Genomic DNA, 13893 nt, shown 5'->3' on the forward strand with positions numbered 1-13893 from the left:
ATTGGGCATCCAAATGGCAGATGAAATTTAATGTGGATAAGTGCAAGGTAATGCATATAGGGAAAAATAACCCATGCTATAATTACACGATGTTGGGTTCCATATTAGGTGCTACAACCCAAGAAAGAGATCTAGGTGTCATAGTGGATAACACATTGAAATCGTCGGTTCAGTGTGCTGCGGCAGTCAAAAAAGCAAACAGAATGTTGGGAATTATTAGAAAAGGAATGATGAATAAAACGGAAAATGTCATAATGCCTCTGTATCGCTCCATGGTGAGACCACACCTTGAATACTGTGTACAATTCTGGTCGCCGCATCTCAAAAAAGATATAATTGCGATGGAGAAGGTACAGAGAAGGGCTACCAAAATGATAAGGGGAATGGAACAACTCCCCTATGAGGAAAGACTAAAGAGGTTAGGACTTTTCAGCTTGGAGAAGAGACGACTGAGGGGGGATATGATAGAGGTGTTTAAAATCATGAGAGGTCTAGAACGGGTAGATGTGAATCGGTTATTTACTCTTTCGGATAGTAGAAAGACTAGGGGACACTCCATGAAGTTAGCATGGGGCACATTTAAAACTAATCGGAGAAAGTTCTTTTTTACTCAACGCACAATTAAACTCTGGAATTTGTTGCCAGAGAATGTGGTTCGTGCAGTTAGTATAGCTGTGTTTAAAAAAGGATTGGATAAGTTCTTGGAGGAGAAGTCCATTACCTGCTATTAAGTTCACTTAGAGAATAGCCACTGCCATTAGCAATGGTTACATGGAATAGACTTAGTGTTTGGGTACTTGCCAGGTTCTTATGGCCTGGATTGGCCACTGTTGGAAACAGGATGCTGGGCTTGATGGACCCTTGGTCTGACCCAGTATGGCATTTTCTTATGTTGTTATGTTCCTTGAGTGCCATAAGTTGCTCAGCACACTGATCTGCCAGATTCCTTTCATACAACTCTTGAATATTAATTTTAGTTTAATAATTTTCATTTATAATATTTATGTAAAAATAATTGAAACTGATATTTTTCCTCATGTAAAAAAAACAGAATTAGAAACAGAGGAGGAAAACACTCACTCCTTCCTTGCCAACACACCACCTGATAGGAAAAAGGCCAGGCTGCTTTAGATCCCTACACAGAAACTACTCACTAGCTAGCAGAAAACATACAGTTAACACATGCAGAACCTCATCAAATACAGAATAAAGTGACCATAAAAAGGTATAAATAGAAACATGCAGACAAAAACTGGAAACTGCAAAAAGCCAAACTCTGCATGCAGTGAAACAATAGAAAAACAGAAACATTACCATATAAAACATCGAACAAAATTAAGAAATATAAAACATCAATTATAGTAAAACCATATAAATAAAAAGAATATCTCAAAACAGCTGGCAAATATAATAATCTCCAATGATTAAAAACTCAAACACAATTTTTATAACATTTTTCCAAACACCAATTAATTATTTCAAAATGGCAGCCATACCAAATAACACAATAATTAAAAATGTAAGGATAAAATAACTGCTCTCCATACCTGGGAACTTTTGATTTTTAATCACCCTGAGATGGTCACAAATTAGTTGATAATAGGGTAGGGTACTCATGATCTTTCTCCTTTCTCTCGTTCACATGTTACACACACTCTCAGTACATACATATGCTCCTTCTCCCACATGCAGTCACACACATACATGCGCTCGCTCTCTCCAAAATGCAGTCACATGCTATTTCTCTCTCTCCCACATGTAATCATGCATACACACATGCTTTCTCTCATTCCTATTTGAAATCACACACACGTTTTCTCTCACCCCTTATGCAATCACACACATGCTCACTCTCTTCCCCTTCATGCAGTCACACGTGCTTTCTCCCACCACATGCAATTGCAAGCATGCTCTCTTCCATGTGTAATCACACATGCGCTCTCCCACATGCAATCACACGCATGCGCTCTCCCACATGCAATCACACGCATGCGCTCTCCCACATGCAATCATGCATTTACTCTCTTCCACATGCAATCACACGCATTTATTTACTTATAAAATTTATGAATTGCTATCCAGCTTTCACAGTGACATTTTTCAAAGAGATGTACACATTTATAAACAAAAACAACAAAGCCATAAAAATAAAATAAAATAGTAAAACATATTTCTGAAACACATCAACACAGCCATCATTGGTGTTCCTTCCTTAAACTAATTTGCCTTAGACTCCATCAACCAGGGTTTCAAGCCTACACTACATCAAATATGACTCCTCTCTAATAGTTAGCGGAAGATCATTCTGTACTTTGGACACTGATTTAGTAAAAGATGCGATTCTGCAACTTAACATGCCGATAAGCTTTAACTGGTGGAAGATGAAGTGGATGACAATACACATGCTTTGTCTCTCCCATGCAGTTACACACACATGCTTTTTGTCCCACAAGCAATAGCACATTTTTTCCCTCTCACATACAATCACACACGTATACTTTTTCTCCCTCATGCAGTTGCACACACACATGCGTTCTCCCTCTCCCACATGCAATCACATACACAGTCTCACAGAGGCTCTCGCATGTACCTACAAGCTCACACGTACACATTCAGACTCTGGGCCTCTTCTTCAGCCGCCACGAAATAGGCCCTGCGGCAGTTTGCCAAGCCTCTTTGTCTTCAGCTTCTAGTGGGATGAGATCCACTGGCGGCCACCGGGTCCTGCCTTTCTCTTCTGCCACCGGGTGGCCTGTTGTATCGTAGGATAGATGGCAGCAGGAGTCGCATTTAACCAAACATTATTTCCTGCTGCCGCGGGGCCGTTCATGCGATAAGACTCGCAAGACAGGCCCCCCCCCCGGTAGCAGGAACTGACGTTTGGTTAAACTCAATTCTTGCTGCCAGTGCACAGTGGGGGGGGGGGGGGAGGTGGAGGTGTACTGCTACCTAGTAGTGTGGCCTATGCAGCTTGGGGCTGTCTTCTTGTATAGGAGTCTCCGCTCAGCTACTTTTCAGTGCCCTGCTCCCGTGACACTAAAAATAGCCTTGAGTACAATCATGGCATGTCATGTTTAGTGGAAAGTCAGGTTGGATTTTTTTCCCCAGCATGTTTCCCCCCCCATTTCTATAAAGATCTTCATTAATTAACTTTTACATAGAAACATAGAAATGACGCAGAAAAAGACCAAATGGTCCATCCAGTCTGCCCAGCAGTCTTATGGTAGTATCTGCTGCGCCATGTAGGTTACCCCCATGCTTATCAGTTTCCCAGACTGTAAAAGTCAGGGCCCTGGTTGGTTGCTATTTGAATCCAGTTCCCTGTTATGTCTTGCTGTTGACGCAGATAGCAATATTGGAGTTATATCAGGCTTATTGGATAAGTGTAGTAATCACCGCATCAGCAAGTTACCCCCATATTTATTTGTTTCTCCAGACCAGTGGTTCTCAACCTTTTTTCAGTCAGGACACACCTGACAGATGGTTCTCACATGTGTGACACACACTGAACATGTGACCGTCACGGGGCAAAATGTAAACATGCACTCTGCGTCCACAGGAATCCCCTCACCCCCCAGCAATGAGTGCAGAGCAGATCTAGGGCATTACCCTGTACAACTCACCATACAAAAAAGATATTCTGGTTCTGATGACATCCCAGTAAAAGCAAAACAAACTCCCTCTACCACCAGGCACAATAGCCCTCCTTATGAAAAGACAGTCATTTACTACTAATGCATGTCCTACTGAGAAAACACAACAAATAAGATTGATACAAATGCCTACATGCTAGTAAAATACCTCACCTCGGTCACACACCCAGAACTGACCTTCACCAAGTACAGAAAGACCACAAATTATAAATATGGAGACAGAAACTGGAATGGAAAACCAAAAAAGCCACTCTGCATGCAGTGCGAATCTGGAGAAATGGAAAGAGAAATATAGCACCTAACATAATCCCAGGATCTGCAATAATGCACACAAACTAACCCGCACAAAGTTACACCTGGATTATGGAACATATAACAACCCTATCTAGGAAAAGGCAAAGCTTACAAGTATTACATCAGGCCCTGAACACCAATACACCTCCTATTAGGAAAACAGAATAAGCCAAGCTACTATAGAGCCTCACACAGAAATAATTGTAAAGCTATACTAAAAATGTTACAAAACAGTTGATGAACAGAATAACATTCAACAATTAAAAACTCATAACATTATTAAAAATTGTCCAAATATCAATAAAATATTTCAAAATAGCAGACATATCACATAATACCCAATAATTAAAATGGCAGTCAATCAAGAAAAATAAACTTAAAAAGCCATCTTTACTTACTCTCTCCAGCAGCTCTCCTACACCTTTCCCTTCCAGGCCAATAGCACTCACCAGAAGCAGCAAGGGCTGCTGAAGCTCTGTCCTCACAGTCCTCTTCCTTAGCGCCCACAACCAGTCACACACACACCCACACACACACCCACCCCAATTAGACCCCACGACCAGTCTCTAGCTCTCTCTCACACACCAGTCATCTTCCTGACCAGTCTCTCTCTCACACACACACACACACACCAGTCATCTTCCTGACCAGTCTCTCTCTCAATCACACACATGTTCTCTTATATACAAGCTCTCAATCACACACAAATGCTCTCGCACCCATTCACACCGGCTCTCACCCAGGCACCCATTCACACCCACACACACACGCTCTCACCCAGGCACCCATTCACACCCACAGACACAAGCTCTCACCCAGGTACCCACAGACACAAGCTCTCACCCAGGCACCCATTCACACCCACACACACACGCTCTCACCCAGGCACCCATTCACACCCACAGACACAAGCTCTCACCCAGGTACCCACAGACACAAGCTCTCACTCAGGCACCCATTCACACCCACACACACACGCTCTCACCCAGGCACCCATTCACACCCACAGACACAAGCTCTCACCCAGGTACCCACAGACACAAGCTCTCACCCAGGCCCAAATTCACACACACCCACAAGCTCTCACCCAGGCACCCATTCACACCCACACACACAAGCTCTCACCACTAAACCTCTTCTTCGCTGCAGGTATGGGCTCCAGTTCCGCTGCAGCTTTACTCCGGCAGGCCTTCTTTTTCGCCGCCACGGGGATCAGCTCCCATGGCAGCCTTGCTTCATCAGGGTTCGACACTGCCATTCCTCCCACCCCACCCCCAGGCTATATGTGATACCCCTTCTTCCTGCCTCACCAGCCAATCAGAGGCTTCCTGCCCTCTTCCTACTCCCACTGGCAGGTAGAAAGGAGGAGGCTTTTGATTGGCCTGCGCAGGGCAGGAAGAATGAAGGAGGCTTCCCATTGGGCAGTGGGGGCAGGAAAAGGTGACTTCCCATTGGGCCATGGGGGCTGGAAAAAGGGAGAAGGGAAGTACAACCGGGGCAGTGAGACAGCGGGAGCCGCGACATGCCTGCCGGTGCTTGGTGACACACTGGTGTGTCGCAACACACCGGTTGAGAATCGCTGCTCCAGACCATAAAAATCGGAGCTCTTGTGGTTGCTGTTCAAATCTAATTCCCCTTTTTCCCTGCAGTTGAAGCAGAGAGCCGTGATGGAGTTGCATGAAGTGCATGAAGGCTTATTGGTTAAGGGTAGTAACTGCCACACCAGCAAGTTATCCCCATTCATTCATTTCCATCCTCTAGCTTTTAGAAATCCAGAGTGTTTATCCCCTGCCCCTTTGAATTCTTTCACTGTTTGTCTTTACCATCTTCTCCGGAAGGGCATTCTAGGCATCCATCACCCTCTCCGTGAAGAAATATTTCCTGACATTGGTTCTGAGTCATCCTCCCTGGAGTTTCATTTCGTGACCCCTAGTTTTGCTGATTTCTTTCCAACGGAAAAGGTTTGTTGAATGTGCATCATTAGAACCTTTCAGGTATCTCCCCTGCACCTCCTCTTTTCCAGGGTGTACATATTCAGATCCTTCAGTCTCTCCTCATAAGTCTTCTCATGCAAACCCCACACCATTTTGATCACTCCTCTCTATACCTCCTCCATCCTGACTTTGTCCCTTTCGAGATATGGACTCCAGAATGGAACACAGTATTCGAAGTGAGGCCTCATTAAGGACCTGTACAAGGGCATTTTCACTTCCTTTTTCTTACTGGTTATTTCTCTCTCTCTGCAGTCCAGCATTCTTCTGTCTTTAGCTATCGCCTTGTCACATTGCTTCGCCATCTTCAGATCTCCAGACATTATTACCCCAAGCTCCCTCTCTTGGTCCGTACACATCAATTTTTCACCCACCATTACCATCTTTTGGATTACCACACCCCAGACACATGACTTTGCACTTCTTGGCATTGAATCCCTTTTCATTCTCTCTACTCCTTCAGGCATTTCCACTCTATTGCAGATCTTAATATCATCTGCAAATAGACAAATTTTAACTTCTGTTCCTTCTCAAAGTCGCTCACAAAGATATGAACAGAACTGGCCCCAAAACCGAACCCTGTGTCTCTCCACTTAACATGGTTCTCTCTTCAGAGTAGGTTCCATTTACTATTACACTCTGTCTTCTATCAATCAACCAGTTTGTACTCCACGCCACCATCTTGGCACTCAGTCCTTAGCTTCTCATTTTATTCACAAGCCTCCTATGTGGGACCATATCAAAAACTTTGCTGAAATCCAATTAGATCACATCGAGCGCTCTTTCTTGATCCAATTCTTTAGTCACCCAATCAAAAAGATCAATCAGATTTGTCTGACAGGACTTTCCCCTGCTTAATCCATGCTGCCTTGGATCCAGCAGCCCACCAAATTGTAGATAGTTCACTAATCTTTCCTTCACGGATTTCCATTAATTTTCCCACCACTGAGGTCAGGCTGTAGTTTCCGGCTTCCACTCTGTGAAATGGGACTACCCACCGCTCTGCTCCAATCCCGTGGCACTACTCCCATTTCCAGGGATCTATTGAACAGACACGTCAATGGGTTCACTAGCATATCTCTGAGCTCGCTCTATAGCCTGGGGTATATCTCACCAGACCCCATGGCTTTGACCACTTTCAATTTGCCTAGCTCCTCCATTCTCTTCTGTAAATGGAGTTTTGTCTACTCCATCCCCATCTACAGTCTTATTAACCAGCAACAGACCTTCTCCAGGGTCTTCTTTAGTAAATACTGAACTGAAGTATTTCATATTTCTGTCACATTGCTACTTGTCACCTTTTAATTCACTTTTCTACTTCTGACCTTCCTTCTTTCTCTGATATATCTGAAAAATGTTTTGCCTCCTCGCTTTACCTCTTTGGCAATCCTTTCTTCCGATTGACATTTTGCTTTCCTTATTTCTTTGTCTCCCTCAGTTTCACCAGTTATTCTTCCCTGTGTTCCTGTTTTTGGGATCTTTTATACTTCTTGAACGCTGTTCTTTTTGCCTTTATTTTTTCAGCCACCTCCTTAGAGAACCAGTTTGGTTTCTTTTTCCTCTTACTTTTGTTTACTTTTCTAACATGTAGATTTGTTGCCTTTGTAATAACTTCTAACTTGGCCCACTGTTCCACCTCCACCCATTTTCTCCCAGTCTTCCAGTTCTTCCTTCAGGTAGTTTCCATTTTGCCAAAGTCCGTATTTTTTAAATTGAAAACTTGGGTCTTCGTGTGATTTCTCTCTGTCCTGTTCGCTGAATCGAACCATACCGTCTGATGATCACTGGTGCTCAGGTGAACCCCTACCCGAACATTAGAGACATTATCCCCATTAGTGAGCACCAGATTGAGTATTATACCGTCTCATTTATCTTTATCCTTAATGTCACTTTTTTTTTTTTTTGCTTATTCCAGTTCTTCAGTCATTGCATTGGCTCCCAGTACACTGGCAGATCAAATATAAGATTGTGATCTTGATTCGTAAATCACTTAACTACTGCTATGCTGAGACTTTATAATCCTCTGCGGGCTAAGATCTACACATCGTGGGTTGCTGGAGGCCCCATCACTACAATATGCTTGCTTATCAGAGACCTGTGAAGGGCTTTTTCTATATTAGGACCTGTTCTTTGCAACCCCCTACGAGACACACTGAATGATCACCTGCAAAAAATGTTTCAAATGGCAGCTATGGATGGACTATTTTCGGCAAGCCTTTGAAATCAAGACAGAGTTTCTCTGTCATTTGGTTAACAATCATGCAAGCTATATATGTGTTTATTTTAATGTTTGCTTTATGGCTTTGTATATTCTTTAGGTTATGGTTATTTTGATGTTCCCTGCTGTGAACATTGAATTCAGTGGGTAAAAAACCCTTTTAAATAAATACAAAATATACCTCCTGCTTCCTTATTTCCTTCATCATATCCCCTTTCGCCAACCTTCTTCACTCCCTTTCAAGCCATTTTACTTCCATTTCTCTTTGGCTTAGTCCCATTTCCATTTTTCAATCCACTTTTTTGCTTTTCAGTTAGGCAGATGCCTTTTGCTCTTTGTGGTAATGTGGGAACAAAAGCAAAGTTCCTGGTTCCTCTTTTACTCCTCGTTTAATTTGTGGGGGAACAGCTTAGAACATTTTATTTATTTATTTAACATGTTTTGTATACCGTCATTCGGTTTCACCATCATAATGGTTAACAGCAATCATAATAGTAATCATAATAATCATAATAAAATAATTAAAATAAAATAATTTAATAAAAAATAATTTAATAAAAATAATAAAAAATAGTGATAAAATAGAAATAATAATCATAATGAAATAATAAAAATAATAAAATAAAAATGTAATAAAAATGTAATAAAAAATAAGTTAATACAAATAATAAAACAATAATAATAAAATAATAAAAATAATAATAAAAATAAAAATATATATATGGCTGATTTATTGGATACCGCCTTCCCAGTTACTCCCTTGTGGATGTTATTTGGCTGTATATCCCCGATTCGGATTCGTGATCCTGGCTTCCACATGCTCCTTCACAAGGCTTGTCTGGTGGGGAAAAAAGTGATTCTTTCAGTTTGTAGATCGCCAGACGCTCCGTCTTTTTGGGCCTGGAGAAACAGCTGGCATACCATGATGACTATGGGAAGGTCTGGCATCGCGAGCCTTCTTCAACATAGAAAGCGGTTTCTTACTGTGTGGCAACCCCATGTACAATCGCTCTCACCTCATGCTCGTAGCCTTGTTGTTAATGATTAACCTGTGAGCTTTTCCAAACTGCAGTACGTGGATGACACCGTACAAATGATAACATGTAACACCCTGATATTTACTCTGTGGGGTGGGGGAGGGGGGAGAGGACTTGGGAGGGAAGGAGGGGGGATTTTTTTTTTTTTTTTTTTACATCTAACATCTGCACAATCTGTTCCAGACTTGAACCTAACTCTCTTCACTCATGCTCCTTGTGGGATCAGACCACTTCCTGTTTTTGCTACAGCGCCGCAGTTGTGTTGTGCCCTTTGGCACCTTGTTCAGTCGCTGTTGGCCTCTCCGTTTGAATGGAGCGGTCTGGAGCTCTGTATTCACCCACATGTGAGGGCTACCATCCTGCTTGTCCTAGGAGAAAGTGCAGTTGCTTACCTGTATCAGGTGTTCTCCCAGGACAGCAGGATGTTAGTCCTCAGGAATCCCGCCCGCCTCCCACGGTGTTCACCTTCAGTTTGTTTTGTTGTTTTTTTCGCTCGTATTTTTTGCTGTGTTAGGAGACTGAAGGGGGGACCTCACGTGGACGTGAGGATAGTAGCAGGCTGGGCATGCTCTGTCATCTGGCCAAAGTTTCTAGAAACGTTGACAAAAGTTTTCTGTGCCGGGCTCCATCGGATGATGTCACCCACATGTGAGGACTAACATCCTGCTGTCCTAGGAGAATACCTGTTACAGGTAAGCAACTGTGCTTTCTCTGTTCCTGAGTCCTGGGCTGCTCCTGCCCTGAGCTTACCTACAACTGGCCTGCATGGCTGTGACACAGTGTTGTTCTCCATCTGATCAAATAGTTTTAGTTCTTTCTATTTATCATTGTATGGTTAATAATGCAAAACCAATTATTTGGTGTTTCTAACATAGTATATCCCTGGTTGCTTATTTGTAGCGGTGTTGCATAATCTTAATTAGATTGTGTGGGGGATGCTTGTTCCCTATCACTTTGCTCCTTTGTGAAACAGTTTTTAATGGATGTCTTTTTGGATATGCTTTCAGATGCTATTTCAAATTTGGGAGACAGGCTAAGTTGGGAGCTGGAAGAAAGCAAACATTTAGATGTTCAGTTCTTAGCTTATCTGCAGCACACTGGAATGGCTGAAGATGGAGTGGAGTCAGGAAAAGAAATGGAGGTTACTGGACTAGAACAATTGTCACCACAGTTGCAGGTAATGATGTTAAAGGCTTATTGGCAAAATGGGTTTATGGTAGAAATCAGATGCTCTGAAACAGAAAATCAATATTTATTTTACCCTTGCCTCCTGTATCTTCTCACACCTCACTGGCCTTTCTTTGCATTAGGTAATGTTGTTCAAATAAGCAAAGAATGACAAAACATAAGATGTGCCATGCTGAGTCAGGGCAAAGGTCCATGGAACCCAGCACTCTGTCACCAACACTGACCAAAATGGGACATTAAGATGTACTCATCAGATATCAAAGAGTAGATCCAATTGTGTGTTCCTTATTCCCAGGCATAAGCAGAGGTTTTCCCCAAGTTCATCTGGCTAATAAATTAACTTCCTCTGCACTCAGGCAGGCCAGTCCACACCAGAGGATTATGCACTTCTATTAGCAGATAGAGACGGAGTAAAACTGACTTGGTGCATCATGGACATACAGCCCTGCCCTGACATCAGTCCCGCCAGTATTCTCTGCCTCATCAGGCAAACAACATTGTGCATACCCTCCAAAGCTCAGAAAGTTCTATTATAAGGAAATGGAGGTAATCCAATAAACATTATACCATGTCTGAATCCATTTAAATTTAACTCTTTATTATCCACTTACAATGGACCTATGTGAAACACACTCATTAAAAATACCCCACACACATTGCTCTTTTATTTCTCACACCATTCATAGCCATACAACACTTACATGCTTTACCCCCACATCATCATACTCATTCGTACTAAACCATACTCTACATAACCCATAAACTGCAAGCTTTAACATTCTCAAATATTAGGTGCAGTACCTTATAACTTCCACTTATTGCCTTATATATTTCTAAACAAATACAGTGAATCAGTGTGCTTTATAATAAAGCATTCCCTATATTTTGAGTCCAATTCGTTCAATATCTTAAAAGGATCTTCCGAACCCCAGAGATGAGTTTAAAAGGGGGTGTGCCTTAACGGGTTTTGTACCCTTTGGATCTGAAGGAGTGGGATCAGATGCAATTTCCAAGGTGGATGCTTTGGAATGCACTGTTTCCAGGCGAACTGCCATTCTAGTGGAAGGAGGGGCAGTTCTAAAAGATGCTTGGGATAGGAGATTAAGGCTATCTTAAGCAGGCCCTTGAGGCCATGGCACTGAATATGCAGATTGCTTCTCACTGCTGCATGATCGCTCAGGCTGGTTTGCGTCTTTCTCAGGAGACACAAGAAGCGGGGTCCAATGGCGGATCAGTGATGAAACCGTGGGCCACATTCGTAACTGATGCGAGTTGTAACTTGGTGCGGATAGCCACTGGAGGGATGTTAGCGGCTTGATGTCTATTGTGGCTGAAAGATTTTTGGCAGACACTGTTTCCAAGTCCACTCACAAAGTTACCCTTTAAGGGTTCTCTTTTATTCAGCAGTGAATTGGAGAAAATGGAGAATAGCTGAAAGGAATCCAAGGTTCCTCATTTGCCAAGGATAAGAAAGCAGCTTCACATCATTTTGGGATGAAGGGCAGCTCCAGGAATTCCTGTCTGTTTAATCCTTGCACAGGAGTATCTACTTAAAGGTTTCATCCCTTCGGGAAGATCTCAGATCTTTTGGCCTAGAAAACCTCCTAAGGAGGCAGGCCACAAGAACAGAGCACCTGGATGTTCACAATGAAGGTGTGAGAGCTCATCTACTGTTTCAGAGATAAGCAGAGTCTATCTTGTTTTTATTAGAGGTGGGTTCCGATTAAAATAGACCAGCGGGTCCCGATTAAAATGGACCAGCAGTTCTTGGAAGAGGTGAGAGTTTAGTATGCTCTGGAGTTTCTCCAAATTCCTCCGGATACCTTTATGGTCTCTCCATGCAACTCTCTACAGATGAGAGTGACAGTGGAGACTATTTTACGGAGCTGTTGGATTTGAAGGTTGTAATTCTTGTTCTCAGCTCACAGAAAATAAAGGACGAGAACCCCTCAGTTTTGTTGTTCCCAGGAAAGAGGAAGGGTCTTCTTGGCCCATCCCGGATTTCAGAGTAGTCAATTGACATTTGGGTGTGTCTTGTTTCCAAATGGAAACTCTACCTTATATAATAATGGAAGTGCAAACTGGGGAATTCCTCATGTCTCTTTGTTGCGCATCCCATCGCGCATGGGCCTGTTCACCTTTCCAACTCTACTGCAGGTCCTGGGTTGGCCTCTCTGGCAGCAGCTGCAAGCTCCTCCAGGCCTCTGTATCCCGCGGTGGTGGTCGCCGGGCCTTCCTCAGCACACCAGGCCTCACAGTGGGGCTCCGTCCCTAGCCGCGTGCATGCGGACCGCTCGGTCCCTTATAGGGCCAGGGGCAGGCCCAGTGTACCCTGATTGAGCGTACTAAAGGAAATGCCTGCCTGCACTTCCTTGCCTTGGCAATCGGGTCGACACCGTGTGTGTACTAGTTTGCCTCCGTGTCTCATCGCTTGTTCCAGTCTTGTTCCAGCCTTGTTCCAGTCGTGTCCCAGCGTCCTCATGTTCCAACGTCTTCGTTGGAGAAAGGAAGGTCTCTGCCTTTACTGTGGTGCCTCCGGACATCTTCGGCAGTACTGTCCGGTTCGACTGGGAAACTGCAACGCCTGAGCCTAGCGGGAGTCCCGAGCTTGGGCACTACTGTCACCGGCCCCCACCTTCTACTTCCAGTCTCCCTTGGCATCGAGTCTCACTCCTTTGCCACCACTGCCCTTGTTAACACAGGGGCAAGTGGCAACTTCATCATGGATGACATCGTCAAGCTCCTGAACATCTCTCTACTGCCACTAGAGGTGAGCCTTCGCATTATGTCCATCCAAGGGGGAACACCTTCCAGGATTCATCACCCACCGAACAATGGCCATCTGCCTTACCATGGCCATTCTCCACGAGGAGGAGATGTCCTTCTATGTGCTGAAACGTTCAACACACCCTGTCATCCTGGGGCTGCCCTGGCTCCAGGTCCAAGGACCTCAATTCGATTGGCATTCCCTGCAGTTGGTGCAATGGGGTCCCAAGGCCCAGAAGACCTGTCTACGACAAGTATCTCCAGTGGTAACTGTCCTGAAGTCTACCACCCTTGCTGGGTTGCCTACCCAGTACGCTGAGTTTGAAGATGTCTTCTTGAAGCAGAGGGCAGATACATTACCTCCACTGTGCAAACTGAATTGCCCTATAGAACTTCTGCTTTGCACAACACCTCCCAAGGGCAGAACCTACCCTTTGTCTCATCCAGAAACCCTCACCATGTCCGAGTATATTAAAGAAAACCTAGAAAAAGGGTTCATCAGACCCTCTGACTCTCCCGTTGGAGCGGGCTTTTTCTTGGTCAAGAAAAAGAACGGAGGACTACATACCTGTATTGATTATAGGGGACTTAACACCATCACCCGAAAGGACCGATACCCATTACCCCTCATCAGCGAGCTATTTGATCGCCTCCAAGGGGCTCGGATCTTTACCAAGTTGGATCTGAGGGGTGCGTACAATTTGGTATGTATCCAACCGGAAGATGTCTGGAAGACAGTATTCAAC

The 13893-nt window shown here is 43.8% G+C and overlaps 1 protein-coding gene across 5 annotated transcripts in view; it reads left to right on the top strand.

The window, feature by feature from the left end:
* Positions 1 to 13893, top strand: part of PCNT (pericentrin) — a 167440-nt gene that overhangs the window by 31579 nt on the left and 121968 nt on the right. For all 5 annotated transcript variants that reach the window (XM_029607715.1, XM_029607714.1, XM_029607713.1 and 2 more), the window contains exon 4: positions 10201 to 10370. In XM_029607715.1, coding sequence (XP_029463575.1) covers positions 10201 to 10370 — 170 coding nt within the window. The remainder of the gene's footprint in view (positions 1 to 10200; positions 10371 to 13893) is intronic.

This window comes from Rhinatrema bivittatum, chromosome 6, assembly GCF_901001135.1.
Source record: "Rhinatrema bivittatum chromosome 6, aRhiBiv1.1, whole genome shotgun sequence".
Lineage (NCBI taxonomy): Eukaryota > Metazoa > Chordata > Amphibia > Gymnophiona > Rhinatrematidae > Rhinatrema > Rhinatrema bivittatum.